The following is an 18,420-nucleotide window of genomic DNA, read 5'->3' on the forward strand; positions in this document are numbered from 1 at the left end:
TTTAAATTTTAAAAAAAGGCTTCTAATAAAAATAAAACAAATTAAATTCTCTTACCTGCTGAACTAAACTCTGCAAAAATATCTCTATTTGTTTGAGGCTTCCCATCTGGATCAATGTCCACGATGGTACGCCACAATTCAGAGAATCTAGCTCGTTTTTCTTTGGGCATATATATTCCATGCCATAGTGCTTTCAACATGTAGTCAATATTGATCAGAATTTGCCCAATTCTGGTATCATAATAAGCTGGAGGTAATTGACAAGAAGAACTCTGATCATAATTAGCTTCTAAACTGATTGAAGGAATTTGATTTAAGCAATAAATTCCAACAGCCAATTCCCTTATGATTTGATGGACTTCTCTATAGTCTAAGAGGGCAGTAGAGTCTACAGGAGTCAGTAGGATTGCAGTGGAGAAGGCTACATTATTTATTTGACTCATAATTCCACACGGGATGTCTACTTGAGAGTGGACATCTTCTTTGGCAGACAACCAGCTAACTAGTGCAGTAGTCAGCAACTCTTGTACTTCACTCCGATCATATTTTTCAAAAAAAGCAGAAGCATTTCTCTGTACTGCTAAATTCTCCAGGTAAGTTTCTTCATCTTGAATTTGATCAAATCTAGGTGCTCCTTTTTTGGGCAATCTTAACATTTCTAATTAATTCTAGTGTGTCCTTTTTGAAGTTTCTGCAATGAATAAAAAGGAAAAGCAATAAAATTTACCAGAGTAATGAAGCTGAATTTCTCAAGAAATAAATCTGTACCTTTCATCTTTATCACGTTAATTGTTCCATGGTCAACCACTATATTTTTTTCAATTAAAAATTCTTTTTCAATTAAAAATTTAAAAAATTTTTTTCAATTAAAAAAAATTTTTAAATGACATACACTATATTTGTTTCAGGGGTACAACATAATAATTTGATATATGTATATATTTTGAAACGATCACCATAATAAATGTAGTTAACATCATCACCATACATAGTTACAGAATTTTTTTTCTTGTGATGAGAACTTTCAAGATTTTATTATCAACTATAGTTGCCATGCTATACATCATATCCCCAAGACTTACTTATTTTATAACTTAAGTTTGTACCTTTTGACCCCCTTCACCCATTTTGCCCACCTCACCCCCTGCCTCTGGCAATCAACAATCTGTTCTTTTATCTATGCTTGGGCTTTTCCTTTTTTTGTGTGGTTTTCCATAACCACTATTTATTGAGCATCTACTATTTGCCCAGTTCTTTATACACAATATTTATTTCATTTAATTGGCCCCTCTGTAGAGTGGTTCTCAAAATCTAACCTGTGTTGAAATCACCTGTGGCTTCTTATGACAGATTGCTGTATCCTACCCTAGAGTTTCCAATCCAGTTGGTTGGAGTGGAGCCAGAGAATTTCCCCTTCTGAAAAAGTTAGATGCTGCTCAGCGAGATAGGCGCTGGGAGCCCCACTTTATAGACGCAGAAACGAGACTAGGAAGGTTACAGGATAGGCCTGAGGTTTCACACCTTCAGAATCAGAACCATCCCAGGTCTGTCCATCCTCAAGTTCAAGACCTATGCCCACTGGACACGGGAAAAGGGAAGGGACAAGAAAAGGGAAGAAACCAACTCTGAGATTATGGTTTGCTTGTCCAGGAGAGGGGAGCTGCGTCCACGCTGGTCCTTGGAGTATTCCGGGGGCCGAGGACAGTGGTTGTTTTGAATGACCAGTCTCTCGTTGGGCCCGAAGCCAACGTCAGGAGCCCCGCGTGGGCGAGGCAGAGGGTAGCCGCTGCAGGGAGGGCTGGGAGGGGCTCTCCTAAGCCGAGGGCCTGGGGAGACCTGCTAGCCCCACGCGGCCTCCAGGCTCTACTGGGAGCCCGGGCCTTTGCTGAAGTCCCGCCGCCCCGGCGCGGGCCGAAGCCGTTGGTACCCGGGGCCTGGGACGGCAGGGTCGCGCCGTGAGGGGGAGCTCCTGTGCTTCCGAGGGCGGGGCGTCCCGCCGGTGCCAGGGATGCTCGCCGCGGCTTAGATTCCTCCAAGGCAGATGCCCCACTCCACCCCCACCCCTCCCCTTTAGAACTCAGTCCGGACTGGGGCTCTGCGAACCGTGCATCTCTGTCATTTCCTACATTCACTATTTGTCTACGAGAAAGCACAGAAACAGAGCGGCGAAGGCGAGGGCCTCAGGCTCTGAGGTAGTCCTGAGTTAGAATCCCACCTCCATCATCATTCTGTTACTCAACAAACATTTATGGAACGCTTGTTATAAGCCAGGCGCTGGGGGACGCTGGAAAAGGGCAGCTGTAAAACCCCAAGGAGCTTACAGTTACGCAGATAATCATACAGCTGCATTTAAACAGTACCATAATGTAAGATATAATGACAGTACATGAATGAACGCTAACCTTCATGGGAAAGGCTGCCCTGAGGAAGTGATCTTTTAAGCTGAGCCTGATAGATGAGCAAGAGCTATCCAAGCAGAGTTGGAGAAGGAGCTTTCCAGGCGTAGGGAACAACAGGTGATGAAGAACTGAGCTGAGGAGAAAGTTGAAATTTTTGAGAAACTGAACAAAACTCCATAGAGAACTAGAGATGTGGGCACAAAAATAGGATGAGGAGGTAGGTGAGGGCCAGACTATGCAGGCTGCTGAGTTAAAGATTTTGAACTTTATTCTAAGAGTTTACACTACATTGATGGCAGTAGAGGGCAGGTGCAGGTTTGAGTGGTGGTGGTGGTGATGCGAGGGCTGTGGATGGCTTTGAGAAATAATGAGATGGCCTACTGGGAACAGATCGAATAGTGGCAGAGTTTAAAAAGAAGATGGTCATCCAGGTGACACCTCAATTTCTGTCAGGAGCTATGGGGGATCAGGGCAAGATTAAGAGTTCAGTTGTACCTGTGAGAGAACCAAGTAGAGATGTCAGATGTGCCTTAGATATATAGGTCTTAGCTAAAAATGGCAGCTTGGCTTAGATGTATACATTCCGGCAGGCTTAGGGTAAACGAAGCCAGGGGAGTGGCTGAAATCACCACGGGAGAGAATAGATAATTGAGAACCCAGGATGGAGACCTGAGAAATTTAATATGTAAAGGTCAGGTGGAGAGGGTGGAGGCAGGAAAGAATACAAAAAGCGAGCAGTCAGGAGAGCAGGAGGAAAGCCAAGATTGGTCACAGAAGCCAAGAGAAGAGAATGGCCAACTTCACTGGATGCTGCTCTAGGTCAAGGGAGATAAGAACTGAAACTTTTCCCTGAATTTAGCAACAGGGAGGGTTCTGGTCACTGTTTGAAGGCAGAATTTCTCTTATTCCAACCATGTCACTACCTTAGCTGCTGTGGAGGTAGTGAATATTAATAAATTTGTGATTGCTCTCCCAGGTCAAGAGATGTCAAAAAGTCACTGCCTTCTTTAAGAGAGCTGCATGTTTGCACTTATGAAGTATGAGCAATGTATGTAAATTCCTAAAATTTCTTTCCCACTATAATTAAAAGAATCAAAGTATGTCCAGATCCAGAAAGGGTGTCAAACCTAATTGGGGATAGATCCAAAATGTGACCCTGCGTTATGGTGGTCATGACTGAATATTGTGGGTGGATGTCAGGATGGAGTGAAGTTGAGTGAAAGGTGGAAAGGGTGAGTGTGGGTGGTAGGCAAGAGATGGTAAGTACAGGAAGATGTAGGACCAAGGATGTGTATTTTAAATTGGTATAGACTAGAACATTTTAAATGATTATACGAAGGATACTATAAAGAGGCTGAAGATACTAGAGAGACAAGTGTAAGGTTCCTGAAAGGCAGGAAGGGTTGGGATACAAAGAAGAGGTGGAGGCACAGCCTTTTTGATGGATGGATGCATGTATTTCTCTTTCTAAAGGCAAGAAGGAAGAAAAGGATGAGTGCACACACAGGTAAGTTAGAACTTTTGGTGTTGGAAATCTGAGCAGTTCTTAGCTGGATGACTTTGATTTCTCTTTGAAAAGCCAAGGTCATGAGCTGAGAATGGGGAAAAAAGAGGGAGGTTAGAGATCTGTGGGACAGGAGAATATTTAAAAGTCTTCAGAAGTTCTCAGAGTGGGACAGTGAGCTGCCTAAAGAGATGTACCACATGTCTCTCAGGAGTGTGAACCTCAAACAAATTGTTTAGTTCTCTTATCTGTTAAATAACAACAGTAACAAATTGAGTTATTTCTGGATATAGCTACCATGAAGAGTCAATAAACGCTGCCTTCTTTTAGTGCTGCTGGTGGGAAATTACCATGTAAGAGTTCAAAACAATGTTAATACCACAGTTTAAAATATCCAGGTTGTTCTTTCAAGTATAATCTCTTTCTCTGGAGTATCAATTTGATTAAATTGGTTGTATTACGCTACAAAGTAAGAATCCACATAATGAATTTTACAGCCACATTATACAATAATAAAGCAGCAGAGTATTTTTTTAAATCATCATTCAGTAAATCCTGTTAACACTGTGAAATATTACGTTTTAATCTCTTTTTCAATAGAAAGGTTTTCTAAGGAAATGACTCGGAGCCTTCCACATTTATCAGATGCCTTTTCATTATTCTTTTCCAGTTTTGCAATTCTGGATCCAAATTGCATGGCGCGTTTTGGCAGAAGAGCAGAGGTTGTTAGACCAAGTTCCACTGCCGCAAGACGCAAAATTAGTTTTTCACCAATTCCACGGGATAAAGTCAAGTTTGCCTTTTCCCAAACCGGTAGGGAATTTAGAAAGGAGACAACATTTTCATCCAGGAAAGGAAATCTAAAATAAAAAGTATAGCTACTATTAAAGAAAAATATCAATCTGTTGTGATTATTTCTTTTGCATTTTCTTCAGTATGTTAATATTTACAGTATAAATTTATTTTTGAGGGCACTATTTTTCTAGATTAAAAATATTCTAGTTATTTATACAATTTTATGGCTAAAATTTAGTCACAACACTTGTCTAACTTTAATACATATGCTAAAATATAAAGAAATTTTCCCTCAATAGATAAACAAATTAAGCCTATGATGTCAAGAAATAATTTCAAATTGTTTCACAAGAAATCTCTGGAGATGCCTTGAAAATAGGCATGGTCTTGAGTTAATTATTCAATCTGTGTCTGCTCTTTACTATCTAAAGATATTGAACTTTAGGGATACGAAACCAATATAGAAGGGCTCTACTCTCCTGAACTTGTGAAACATTTACTCATGGCAAAACTTTATGGTATCAAAATTATAATTACATTTAAATTGCTTAAATGGCGACAAATTGGTGTAACAGGACAAAATATTAGATTAAAAAAAAACTTTCTGCTCTTTTGGCTTCCCTAATTTTCTAGCAAATTCTGTTCTTTTTTTCATTTAAAATACTCTAATCTCACCCCCTTCCTTCCCAATTCCTCAAAATGCAATACAATTACACTAGTATTTCTATTTCATTACATTTCATTCTAACTTAAGTAGAAAGATCAGAAAGGGTAAAGGCATTTGTTATAAAAAATATTTTATAAAAATGAATTGTGAAAGCAAATTTAAATAAGAGAAGCTAATAGATTACAGTTAATATGTATGCCAAAATCCGTAATAAATCAGTTTAAATCTAGCCACTATAATGGTAGTTGTTAAATTACAATTCTGATTTGCTGTTTTAAACATCCTTCACATCCATTTTTACCCAAGGATGTCATGGGGGGGGGGGGGTCTTTTTTTTTATTTTTTGGCTGTACCGTGCGGCATATAGGATCTTAGTTCCCCAACCAGAGATCGAACCCACGCCTCCTGCAGTGGAAGCATGGAGTCTGAAACCACTGGACCGCCAGGGAAATCCTGGGGGTCTTTAGAATTAACTGCTTTTACTGAATAAAATAAATTCCCTTTTCTCTGACCTAGCTGAAATAATGAACTGAATTTCTCTTTCTCTCTCCCATACACATATACCCTTCAAAAGGAAAACATTTGACACACTTTGTATTGTGGCATTACTTATTTCTTTATAATGAAATTTTGAAAATTATGGTAATTTTACATGTCAGAACTGGCAACACAGGAATGACAAGGTAGAGACAAGAAACAATGAAGTCTCGGAGTTCGTGTATTATGATGCTCCAATTCCCACGAAGCTTATTTGGACTCCTTGTTCTTGCAAGCTCGTACTCTCGTAATAAAACCATCACTTAATAAATTAACCTACTTGAACAAATTTCTGCTTTTTATAATTAAATGAAACATCTTCTTTTATCCTTAATGCTTTAAAAAGTTGTATTCAAGCACCTGTTTACTATCATCAGAAATATGTTGTAGGTAAACACAAACCCCTAAGACTAAAAAAGAATATACACGTGAAAGTGGCTTGATCTCTGAAACTTTTAGGTAATCTGCAACATATGACTAAACTGTGTTCAAAAAACATATGACAGAGGGGAATCCAGTACCAGAACGGAACCACCATTTAAATCAGTATGGATCTATACAGGCACACCTTGTTTTATTGTGCTTCATAGATACTGCCTTATTTATTTTTTTTTACAAACTGAAAGTTTGTAAAACCCTGCAATGAGCAAAGTCTATTGGTGGTGCCATTTTTCCAACAGCATTTACTCATTTACTCATTTCACGTTTCTGTGTTACATTTTGGAAATGCTCGCAATATTTCAAAAATTTCATAATATTTGTTATGGTGATATGTGATCAGTGATCTCTGATGTTACCTTGTGATTGCTTTTTGTTTTGTATTTTTAAATTAAGGTATATACATTTTCTTTTTTTAGACATAATGTTGCTGCATACTTAATAGACTACAGTACAGTGTGAGCATAGCTTTTGTATGCACTGGGAAACCAAAAAATTCACGTGACTCGCATTTTTGCGGTGATCTGGAACTGAATCTGCAATATCTCCAGGTATGCCTGTACATACAGAAATGTCTGTAGAGACAAAGTCAGGCTCTGTAACATTGGAGGAGAAAGCTTGGGAGTAGGACTATGCCCTTATTGGGAGGAAAGCAAACATCTGAAACAAAACAAAGCCCCTTAAACACCTTCTCTCAGTATTTCATTACCTCAAGTTTTACAGTCTTTCATTGTAGTCTTAAAAGCAATCATGTCATTGTATCGTATTTGAAAATTACTGAAAAGTCATTTCTTGGAGAATGAGTTCTGGAAAAACTGTTCCTCTGGCTCTTCTCCAGCTTTGCTTCTGACCGACTGTGTTTGTAATATAAAGCCAAGATATTGCTGCTACTGTTATTCATTTGAACAAGTCTCCAAAGAAAAAGGAACCTAAAAATCTCCCTTTACTGTCTATTGTCTTTACAAGATTACCCAAAAACCCTCAGATAGATAATAGGAATTACCTTGCTTCTTTTCCATGATCACCAATAACTCTGTCATCACGACCAAGATTTCTAGAAGAAATTCGACCCAGTTCCATCTCGATTTCCTTATTCAGTCCTTCCAGCCCGTGTGTCTGGAAGCGGACTCGATGACGAGAATAACCTGCGAGCTGCTCATCTGCACCAATTCCAGTAAGAACTACCTATAAAGGTTTAAAGAAATCCATAAAAAAATGTTATCTACTATACAGTAAGGAAAATAACTAAGATAAAAGTCAAACTTAAAAAATGATAACCCCAAAGATAACATCTTCAGAGAAAAGCCATAAGGCAAAGTCATAAAATAGTAAAATAGGCCCAATTTTTACAAAGTCATATACTTTGTGTTATAGTTTAAATGCAACTGAAATACGCTATATTCTTGCAACTTAAATGCTAAAAGCTTTAAGGGTCAAAGTTAGGTCTCAGAAATCCTGAGCAGAAATACCGTGTCATACCTTTGCACTACTCTGATATGGTTTTGCTTCATCTTGGGTCACTAACCAACCAACTCCTCCAGAAGCAAACCAGACTGCACAGCCAATGCTGTCATCCAACACTGTATCCAAGGGCTGAATTAAGTGGGATATTCGAGTTCGTCTTAATCTTTGCAGTTCTTCCAGAGAAACATTAATTTCAACAAAATTCCAAATCCGGGAAGGGCTGGCAGCTTGTAGTTCCTTTAGCCCTGCTCTTCCTGTGATTCGATCTGGTACGTTGAATTGCTCACCAGGATTAGCAGCAGCAGCAGCAGTGACATTTGTAGAGGATTCTTCAGAGCGTTTTTCACAATTATTTTTCTCTTTTCTCCCTTTTTTGTTAAAACCAGCTGGTATGGTCTTTTCTTTAGTCATGAAAGCCACATTAAGAAGATCAATTGGTTCATCTAAAGGAATATGACGGTCAGCAAGCGCTGCGATAACCATGGAATCAATTCCCCCAGAAAACAGGATTGCAACATTTGCTTTCCTATTACTAGTATTCAAAACTTCACTTTGTGTCAGGTTTTCATCCCTAGGTAAACACAAGACACGTCTCTTGACTGCGATACTCAGGACATCAATGAACTGCTGAACTACTTCCTTCATGTGTCCATCAGTAAGAAAGACCTGAAGGGTCTCTCTTGACGGTGGGACGCTGGAAATGCTACTGCAATGGATCTCAAATGCGGCTTGTGGCAAAATCATATTTAAAGGGACAACAGGTTCTTTAAGATACAGTTTGGCTTCATTTGCTGCCACTGATACAAATGTTGGCAAATCTGCTGAAATTTGAGTTAGGCTATTAACACATTCTTTGATAACATCCTCCCTAGAGTTATATTTCCAAGGATACAATTTTAAAACAACAGATTTGGAAATGGAAGTAGACTTTAGATCAATTCTGAAAATTCCAGATGCTGGAACTTCTTGCCACTGATTGGCCACTCCAGATGTTTGGGCGCCAATCGAAGAGAGGCAGAAACTCTTGCCCAAACTACTAAAATGCCAAAGCAAGCTACGACGGCCAAAAAAATCCCTACCAAACCACAAAGAATGACTAGATGCTTGATAATATATAAAAGACCAAGGACCTTGGACTTTTGAGAAGAGTGACAAAATATCAGATTCATTCTTACAAGAGGAAAGATAATTAAACATTATTTGGGTATCATTCTCTTCAGCTTCAACCTTTATTCCACTAAAGACTTCTCCATTCCACAGGAATACATTGCCTCTTTCATCTTCAACAGGCTGGGCAGTCAACACACCTCTTAAGTGAAGGACATGACCAGAAAATAAACACTGGTAGTTAATATTAGACTTTAACAACTGTTTACTACTATTGGGTCCCCGCCGTTTAAGATTACACAGTAAATCCTCTTTCAAATCTTTGTTGAAATGCTCAACAGAGAAGCTTACTGCACAACAAATGCCACACATTGCTATGTAAAATCAAGTTGACTATTTCTTGATTTTGGTCTTCTCTGAGTTTTCTATTTCTTGGTATTCTTTCCTCAGCTCATCCAATGTATCTGTGGGGGAAGGGAGAAGACATACTAAGTGAAATAAAAATTCTTGAACCTTTACCTAGTAATTCAAAGGGCAAAACAGGTTATTCTCCAAGATCAAAACATGTATGTACTATGTTAGTTCGAATAATAATTTACAACAGGCTTCTAATGAAGAATGTTTAGTATTTAGGGAACTCGTTTCTGTTTGTTAAATGCTTATTTTGACCCAGGCATGGGGCTATGCACATTAAATATACATATTATTTTATTTAAATCCCGTAAGACTTTGGAGGCTCAAAGTGATTCACTCAAAATCACAAAGGTAGAAAGTGGTAGAACAATATTTCATACCTAGATCTGTCTAAAACTCTAAAGCTTACATTAATTATTAGCGCTTCCTAACACATCTTATATTTTTTAAATTTGATTTTATTTTTACTGTTGACTCATCCTTGGAAGGCTAACTTGAAAAAAACCAAACTATTGCATTAATTTTATTAACAGGTATACCACCATCCCATCTTTAGATATATGTTTAAACATTCAGATGTAGATATATGTTTAAACATTCAGATGTAGACAGTATAATTTAGGCACCATCATGAATTTCTACAGAAAGCCCACAAAAGAATTTCTGTGTGTTTCTATATAATGTACCAAAAAAACTTACTTTTGCTTTCAGAAAGCATTTCTGTTCGGTCTGCAAGAAAGAATATGTCGCTGTTCTGTTGCTGCCTATATACTTTCTGCAAAACATAATTTAGGCTAATATCATGATTTATTCTAAAAAGTAGATGTCAAAACTCTGAACCCTATTATTGCTTATTCTTGAACTTCAGTAACATGTTCAGAACAATACCTTAGCAAATACAGATAAACAAACAGAACTCACCCATTATCCAACTATCTAGAAATTGCTACCATTAACACTGAGGTAAAACTCTTTCTTCTCTGCATATACTATAATACCATTTTTCTTTAGTAATATTTCAGTTTATTTGGTCATTTAAGTGTTACCAACTTTTCACCATTATAAATCAACGTTGAGATGAATGTCTTTGTACCTAAATTTTTTTGCACTCTCATGATACTTTCCTAGGTATCAATTCCTATAAATAGAACAGCTGGATCAAAGTGTTACATAGCTTTAAAACTTTGATACATTATGCCAATTTGCCCTCTAGAAAGTTTGTATCAATTGTACCGTACCTGTATCAGAAATGTCTAACATGTCAGTTACCAAGTAATCTCTACAATGCTTTAAAGGGCTCAAATCATTTAACTTTAAAATATGTTTTGGCAGTATAAAATGACCTATGAAACAGTAGCTTGCTTGTTTGTGAATACATTAATGGAAATGGAGTTAAATAACCATGTTAAAGATTTGGAAGCTTTGAGTAAAAAACCTGGGGTGGGGGGGGAAGGAAGGGGAAGCATTTATCTTTTTTTTTTTTTAAACAATTATTCACACTCACTTGAATAGTTTCTACTCTTCTCAATAGATTTAAAGTTCATTTATTTCAAAAGAAAACACCAATTCAAGTATAAAATAAATACCATTAGTGACTATGGCTGCAAGATAACATAGTACAATTAATATCATTTGGTTCAAAGGTAATGTCAATTGCATATGATGGGGAAAAGATTATCAACAGCTATGGCTAATATGTATATAACTATATATGATATATATTAAAAAATCACGGACACTTCACTTTTGCAATTTAACTAAAAAGATACTGAAACCTTGTAAATTTTAATATAATATAAATCTTATATGTAGTCCTTATAACTTTTGTATATAGTTAATAAGATATAATCAAACCCTCCCACATACTGTTTGGAATAACTAATAACTCACCCTGTTCTTCTTCAGGTTAGAAAGTTCATCCACAACAATTTTTTGTTCTTTAATCTATTAAAATAAGAAAACATTCTTAAATCAGAGGTTATCAAAGTATGCTCAGTGAGGACTCTTTAAAATTAAAGATATGGGATAAGTATTGATTGTCCAAATGGGCAGTCTGTAAATATATAGATTCTTTTCAACAGCGGCTGTGCGGAAATACAGGTGGGGGAAAGCTGAGGGAAGAAACAGTGATTAGACTTACAAAGTGTTAGACGGCTCACTGCCCAGACAGGGTATTGGTAACCAGCATTCATATTCAGGGAAGAGCCATAGTTACTAAGTAAGATTTACGTCATTTATTTAAAAAAGAAAACAAACAAAAAAAAAAAAAAAAAAAAAGACAGTATGCACCAAAACCCAAAAGTAATACCAATTTTTCAATGATTTCTTTTAAATTATATTTTAGCTTTAAAAAAAAATACCAAATGGAATGAAGAGTGGGTTACTCCCCCTCCCCCGGCCCCATTCCCATACTTTTCATGATTTATGTACTAAATGGTACAGCCAGACATTCAGAGGAAGGAAGTAGCAGTAAGTGCCCTACCTGGGGTAGCACAACCCATCACTTTCCATCTTTGCTTTACATCTCAAAGGTTAGCACAAGGCTGGCACTGTTGAACTAGGTCTCACTTTTTATTAGTAGAAGAGCGCTCAACTAAGTTTCTTTTAAACTCTTTTCAGTAAAGGTAGCTATATTGTGAACATGACTGATTATATAGTATCACTAGAGCCTCTAAAAGCATATTTTATAATTTTGACCTACCTCGGAAGCCTCACGGATCTGTCATACATCAGTATAAGTGGCATGCTATAGTGGTAATCAGAGTGGGCTGTGTGTGGTTTGAAAATTCATTCCTCACAGATGTGTACCCTTCTGCTCTCCAGCTGACAGTCACTGTAGTAACTGACTAGAGATTGAGTTGAATTCCAAGATTGAATTTGTACAACCTCCTGGAGGCTTATGTTTGAACAGCACTTTCCCATTCATTTTAGGAATGGCAGGTATACTTTAGTACTTCAGACAAGGAAACTGTGATAGAGGGATTACAGACTTGCCCAAGATGCCACTGTCAGTTTGGGACAGAACCAAAGTATTATCTAGGACCTCTATTACCTCAAAGGCTATAGCCATCCTCATCTCAAATTTATTTTTAAAGTTTTTTTTTTTTTCCTGCTTATGGCAGTTAAGATTTATATTATACTGGCTCCCTTTTGCGAGGGAGGGGCAGAACAGTGATAATCAGATACCTGTTTTAGGAACGCAGCTCTGGCTAAAGTGAAGGACATACTGGAAGAAGGTAACAATGGATGAGGAGAGGCCAGTTAGGAAACCTTTGCAGGATTCCCTACGGTAGATGAAAGTGGCTGGTTTAGGATGGTTAAGAGTGTACATGGTGATAAAGGCACATATTTCAGATGGGACTCTAAAATAAAACTGATAGGACTTCCTGATGTACATAAAGGTTGGCTCCCACGTTACTGGCATGGACAACTGGATGGATGGTGGTGACATTTTCTGAGACAGAGAATACAGGCAGCAGATCTAAGGTGAGCAGTATTTCTGAAAGTATTAAAAGAGTACATAGAAAAAAACCAAACCAGGCTCCTCCTCCTTAGGGAGGATGCCCACACCCTTTCTCTCTGGGTGTGCATCTCTGCCTTGCTTCTATCTTAACTAAACAAACTTTCTCTGTGTGCTCTCCCACTTGTTGTGCTATGTCTCTAATAATAAACTTTGTACCTATTTTTACAGTTTTGCCTCCGTGAGAAACGCATTTTTCACTGGGGGCAAGAGCCAGGGATTGTGGTGGTCAGGATTCCTGGTTTTCATCCAGGCTACCCAGGTTCAATTCCTGGGCAGGGAATTAAGACCTTGCTTCATGCCATCACTCACTGCTGCCTCTCTGAGATCAGATGGTGCTGAAACCTGGGAGTTGAAGATATAATGAAGCTCTTCTCCTCAAGTTATTTATCGTTTACAACAATTTGGTAATTTACACCTGTGGGTAAAATTAAAACATTTATCTTTCTCTCTACCTGCTCCCTCCTGAGATTGGAAACTCTTAGGTTCCCAGCAGCATTATCAGCTCCTCTATGCTGGGAACAATTAAATCATACTAAGGATAATCAGTCTAGTTACGCTAAAAAATTGGGGCAAATGCCTTATGAACAATGCCAATATATAATTTCCCTGAAAGATAAGGATTAGTACAGAACAGACTAAGTCAGATAACCTGGGTATATACTGGGCAACACCTAATGGAAGTTCTTGACTTAAATTCTTACTTATGACCTTACTAGTACTGCTAGCTATATTGTTTTCTATATTGCCTGTTTTACAAAATTGTTGCTTATTACATTACCAAATGTGTGACTGAGCCTCTGATAAAATGATGATACATAGTTCCATATAAGATCAATGATTTTAATAGTGTAACTCTAAATATGCGAAGAAGCAACAAGAGGGAATATTTACCTGGACCATAAGGGATTAGTAAGACAGGTGGTCCAGAGGTTTTTGGCTACTGTTAACAGGGCCTAGTCCAGTAACACCACTTTGAGTGGCCTGTCAACGAAATCTTTGTCAGACCCGGGAACGAGCATTCCTAGCATTGTGGGACGAAATAGTCATGAAATGCCCCCCAAACCATAGTTAAACTTATGACCATGAAGGGGCCCTGCCGACTGGTAACTGACCCTTGCCAGCTACCTCTACAAGGACTAAATCATGGCCACTGCAGCTGTTGACCTTCAACACCTCCTGAAAGAAGTTCAGGGTGGAGATCAGAAATGAGGCACTCTGCGGGACTTCCCTGGTGGCGCAGTGGTTAAGAATCCGCTTGCCAATGCAGGGGACACGGGTTCAACCCCTGGTCCGGGAAGATCCCACATGCTGCGTAGCAACTAAGCCCATGCTCTACAACTACTAAGCCTGCACTCTAGAGCCCATAAGCCACAACTACTGAGCCTGCGTGCTGCAACTACTGAAGCCCGGGAGCCTAGAGCCCATGCTCCGCAACAAGAGAAGCCACTGCAGTGAGAAGCCTGCGCACCACAACGAAGAGTAGCCCCTGCTTGCTGCAACTAGAGAAAGCCCACGCGCAGCAACGAAGACCCAACACAGCCAAAAATAAATAAATAAATATTTTTTAAAAAAGAAAAAGAAATGAGGCACTCTGTGCTCTGGGAAAAACTGGTAGGACAGCCCTTCAGATAGACAGATATTTTCAGAAAAAGATTTTATGAGCCCAAATTCTTACATCTTCTCATACCCAGGAAAACACTAACATCATTAATGGTAACACCTGCTTTGGCTATTAAGGAGAAAATTTTCAGACCAATAGCACCTGTTATCTATGTGTTAATACCACCTTAAAAGTTAAAACCTACTTAAATGAAACTAGACAACTGGCTACCTGGCTACAAGTCACCCCAAAGCGTCAGGTCCAGACTGGGTTTCAGGCTTTATCTCCTGAAAAGAAATGAGATCTATTTTGTCTATTAACGTTCAGGTTGTCACTCCTCCAACTACTAACTAGGTCTGTCACACCTACGTCAATAACACTGGGTTAGTAGAAAAAGACATCAAAAAGTTATATGACCGTGCTCAATGGCTTCGTTCCTTTGGACAGGGTAACCCAAGCGCTGACACTATCTGGACTACAGTTAAGGTAATGCTATCAAATGTAACCTGGTTCTTACTCCTGCTTGGGCCCCTGGTTACAATAATTCTTTTACTGATCTTTGGCCCCTGCCTTTTATTAATCTACTTGTCTAGTTTGTTCCTTCTAAGGACACAACGGTGTCCCAGACAAGATGACAGTGATGCAGATTCCAGCCACTCCTTGGAATACCAACAGAAGTCAATGGGCCCCTTAATGAGACAGGACGAGAGCTCTGTGACCCCAACTAGGTAGGGTCTACGAGCCCCCGTCAGCATGAAGAAGCTGCAGAAGACAGACCTTTGCCCTTCAACCTCCCAATACAGATGTATTGGGGTTCACATCTCTCAGGGGGAATTTGAGGCAGGAGATAGATGGGCTCCAGGCTAGACATTTACAACTGGCCTCCCGTTCACACTTCCTGGAGTGAGAAGAAGATGGGCTTCAGACCGGACTTAATTACCAGCTCCCTGTTTACATTTCCTGAAGCAAGAGACAAACGGGCTCCAGGACTACATATTTATGACCGGACTCTTGTCTATATTTCGAGATCTGCACCTCGATATAAAAACCAGCAACAGAAATAGAGTAAATAACTGGACAATGGACATTTTTATGGCAGAGACAGAGCGCGACTAAACCCTGTGAAAAGATCAAGAGGTCATACATTTCCCATCCTTGGGGCAAGGGAAACATTGCACATGCGCAGAAAGGCTCCTTGGGGGTCAAAAGGGAGGGGGCACCACCCCATAATATGTGATGGCCGTCCCATACGCCTCTGGGCTGTAATCCACCTTGGAAAAAAGTTGCACACGCATGTTGGGGAGGATCCTAGGGCAGGGCAGGTGTGGAAAAAGAAACCAGACAATGGGCCAAAGGTAAACAAAGACCTGGAAGAACTGCCCTATATAAACGACTTCACCACCTCTTTACTGCGCTCCTCCTCATTACGGGGGGGACATCCACACCCTTGCTCTCCGGGTGTGCATCTCTGCCTTGCCTCTATGTTAACTAAACCGTTTCTCTGTGTGCTCTCCCACTTGTTGTTGTGCTATATCTCTAATGATAAACTTTGTACCTTTTCTTTTTTTTAAAGAAAAGAAGCAATTATGAATCTCAAAGACATTATGCTGAGTAAGAGACGCATACGCCATGATTTCATCTACATGATGTTCTGGAAAGGATAAAACTATCGTGATGCAGAGCAGATCAGGGGTTGCCCGAGGTTCTGGGTTGGGGAGAGCACGGCTATAAAGGGAGACTTTTGGGGCCATGGAACTATTCTGTATCTCAATTGTGGTGGTGGTCACACAAATTCACACATGTGTTAAACTTAGAGAAAAGGAAAAGGGATCAAATTTTACTGTACGATAATTTTTAAAATAAAACTTAAAAAAAATCATAATTTTAAAAACAAAAAACTAAACCCCCGCCCTACTGCCACATGGGTCTAATATTGGGGCAAGTTTCAAGGTCTCCCTTTAACTGTAGCTGTCAAAGCAGCGGGACAAAGCCGAGACCGGACCACGCGGCCGCCGTGGATCTTCTCTGGGGGGCGAGCGGCGCCCCGTCCCGAGCCTGGGGGCCTTGTCACCTTGTCCCACACTCACCTTGCTGCTAAGATCTTCCTTGTGCTGGGTCGAGTTGTCGGTAGGGACCAGCCCGGAGCCGTCCTCGGGTCGCGCACCTCGGCTAGGCATCTCCACGGAGCGTCAAATATGCAGGATGCGTAGCCCGGAGAGCGTTTTAGCCGCTTCCAGTCCAGAGTCCCAAAATGTCTGAGCTCCCAACGGCTCCATCCCCTCCCTTTCCCTTTTCCGTCAGTCCTACCAATGGCGTCTGCGCGCTCACTCTTACGCCTGCGCGCTCACTCTTACGCCTGCGCGCTCACTCTTACGCCTGCGCGCTCACTCTCTTACGCCTGCGCAGTTCGGATCGGGCCTGGGAGCAGTTGTACGCGTGCGCACAAATGATTAGTGAGCACGTTACCAGAGCCTGATTGTGAAATCTGAGAGGTTCCTGAACGTTCCCCTAGTGGATGGGGTGTTGAAACGCTCTTCACCACGTGGCATCCGGTAGACTGTGAGTTATATGCGCCCCCCAGTGGTAAATATAAAGAATAGAAGCGCTGTAGAAATACTGCTTAATATTTATTATCTAGGCAAGAATATGAAGCCAGGCACAAATTTAAGAGCTACGTTGTTGGCAATGGAACTGTGCAGACTAGGTAAAGTTTTTGTTAACTTGTTATTAGGGTTAAAAGATAAATACAGGATTCCCAGTTAAAAATGAATTGTAGGGCTTCCCTGGTGGCGCAGTGGTTGAGAGTCCGCCTGCCGGTGCAGGGGACACGGGTTTGTTCCCCGGTACGGGAAGATCCCACATGCCGCGGAGTGACTGGGCCCGTGAGCCGTGGCCGCTGAGCCTGCGCGTCCGGAGCCTGTGCTCCGCAACGGGAGAGGCCAAGGCATTGGGAGGCCCGTGTACCGCAAAAAAAAAAAAAAAAAAAAAATGAATTGCAGATAAATGAATAAATTTTTAGTATAAGTATGTCCCATGCAATATTTGCAATATCTCACTCCTATGAGAAAAATTATCCAAAACTTGGAAATAGGCAAGAATTTACCAAGGTGTTCTTTCATAGCTTTGCTGAGCTTGACTTTATGTTGACTGGGCTATTTTATAATTCTGTAGGGGCGGGGGTGGGGGGGGTAACGGGTAGATTTTTGTCTGGCTGATATGCAATAATTTGTATCTGATACACCAGATAACCCGACACGTTGTGACTTATTGTTCTGTAAGATATTAAACAGTTTTGCATCTAGCTCTGCAATCCTACCCTAATTTTTAAAATGAATATATGTCTACTTTCTCATGTACTCTTAGAATTGGTTTTAGCATCTTACTTGTTCGCTCATTAATTAATGAGTTGAATAGAACTTTGACAAATGTTCATTTTATATTTGCACAGGAGACATGGTTTACTGTTTTTGAAAATTATACTTTAACGTAGGAAATCTCAAGTTTCCACAGAGATGCTCAAGTGAACTCATGTGATGGAGCCAAACTTTATGGCTAAGGAAGTGTACCTCATGGGTTGTTTAAACCCAGGAATATCTTTTATTGGCTCTTAGAGTAAATCCAAAGCAGTTATAGAACTAACCACAGTCTGTTTTTCCTTTTTACTGATTTTTTAAAAAAAATTTGTTTTTGTTTCTGATTTATGCATAGCTAAGTTATTCTGCATTGGTAGCAATGATTGAGAATTTGGTTTTACGCCTAACCATTTGGTGATACCTGTTGAATGATGGCTATCTAGTCTTTATTAGAAGTGAGATGACAAAGAATCCAGGTTTTTAGTCTTTTCATTTGTCCTTTGTGAGCTCAGATTGATTAAGAATGTTGTGCCCACTGGGAAGAATAGCTTTTTGAGATCTGAACTGGTGAATTTTTGTGTGTCTGTGTTTACTTTCAACCTGGGGTTGAGGTTGTAAA

General features: G+C 39.7%; 3 protein-coding genes across 3 annotated transcripts in view; all 3 read right to left on the bottom strand.

Annotated features, from left to right (window-relative positions):
• The window catches only part of ANKAR (ankyrin and armadillo repeat containing), an 88,324-nt gene extending 80,866 nt beyond the window's left edge, over positions 1-7,458 (bottom strand). The window contains exons 1-2 of the mRNA XM_027126056.1: positions 7,344-7,458; positions 56-691 (exon numbers count right to left, since the gene is read on the bottom strand). Coding sequence (XP_026981857.1) covers positions 56-656 — 601 coding nt within the window. The 5' untranslated portion in view covers positions 657-691; positions 7,344-7,458. The remainder of the gene's footprint in view (positions 1-55; positions 692-7,343) is intronic.
• ASNSD1 (asparagine synthetase domain containing 1) lies at positions 4,338-9,308 on the bottom strand. The gene is made up of 3 exons (XM_027126010.1): positions 7,820-9,308; positions 7,344-7,525; positions 4,338-4,763 (listed from the first exon to the last, which is right to left on the bottom strand). The coding sequence occupies exons 1-3, from the start codon at positions 9,281-9,283 to the stop codon at positions 4,478-4,480; spliced, it is 1,932 nt and encodes a 643-aa protein (XP_026981811.1). The 5' UTR covers positions 9,284-9,308; the 3' UTR covers positions 4,338-4,477.
• On the bottom strand, positions 8,200-16,757 carry ASDURF (ASNSD1 upstream open reading frame). The gene is made up of 4 exons (XM_027126047.1): positions 16,536-16,757; positions 11,216-11,269; positions 10,025-10,100; positions 8,200-9,375 (listed from the first exon to the last, which is right to left on the bottom strand). Exons 1-4 carry the CDS (start codon positions 16,623-16,625, stop codon positions 9,305-9,307), a joined length of 291 nt encoding a protein of 96 aa, XP_026981848.1. The 5' UTR covers positions 16,626-16,757; the 3' UTR covers positions 8,200-9,304.
• Positions 16,758-18,420: the final 1,663 nt, after the last annotated feature.

The sequence above is a fragment of the Aethalodelphis obliquidens genome, unplaced genomic scaffold (assembly GCF_003676395.1).
Source record: "Aethalodelphis obliquidens isolate GAN/ISIS:26980383/991018 unplaced genomic scaffold, ASM367639v1 scaffold2, whole genome shotgun sequence".
Classification (NCBI taxonomy): Eukaryota; Metazoa; Chordata; class Mammalia; order Artiodactyla; family Delphinidae; genus Aethalodelphis; species Aethalodelphis obliquidens.

Excerpts from the sequence above, each read along its gene's own strand:
- ASNSD1 (XM_027126010.1), bottom strand. The coding sequence starts at position 9,283 with ATGTGTGGCATTTGTTGTGCAGTAAGCTTCTCTGTTGAGCATTTCAAC. Across the intron at positions 7,526-7,819 it reads CATATCAGAGTAGTGCAAAG|GTAGTTCTTACTGGAATTGG; the intron begins GTATGACACGGT and ends AAACCTTTATAG. Across the intron at positions 4,764-7,343 it reads GATCATGGAAAAGAAGCAAG|ATTTCCTTTCCTGGATGAAA; the intron begins GTAATTCCTATT and ends TTTTTATTTTAG.
- ASDURF (XM_027126047.1), bottom strand. The coding sequence starts at position 16,625 with ATGCCTAGCCGAGGTGCGCGACCCGAGGACGGCTCCGGGCTGGTCCCT. Across the intron at positions 10,101-11,215 it reads CTAACCTGAAGAAGAACAGG|AAAGTATATAGGCAGCAACA; the intron begins GTGAGTTATTAG and ends TATGTTTTGCAG. Across the intron at positions 9,376-10,024 it reads AATGCTTTCTGAAAGCAAAA|ATACATTGGATGAGCTGAGG; the intron begins GTAAGTTTTTTT and ends CTTCCCCCACAG.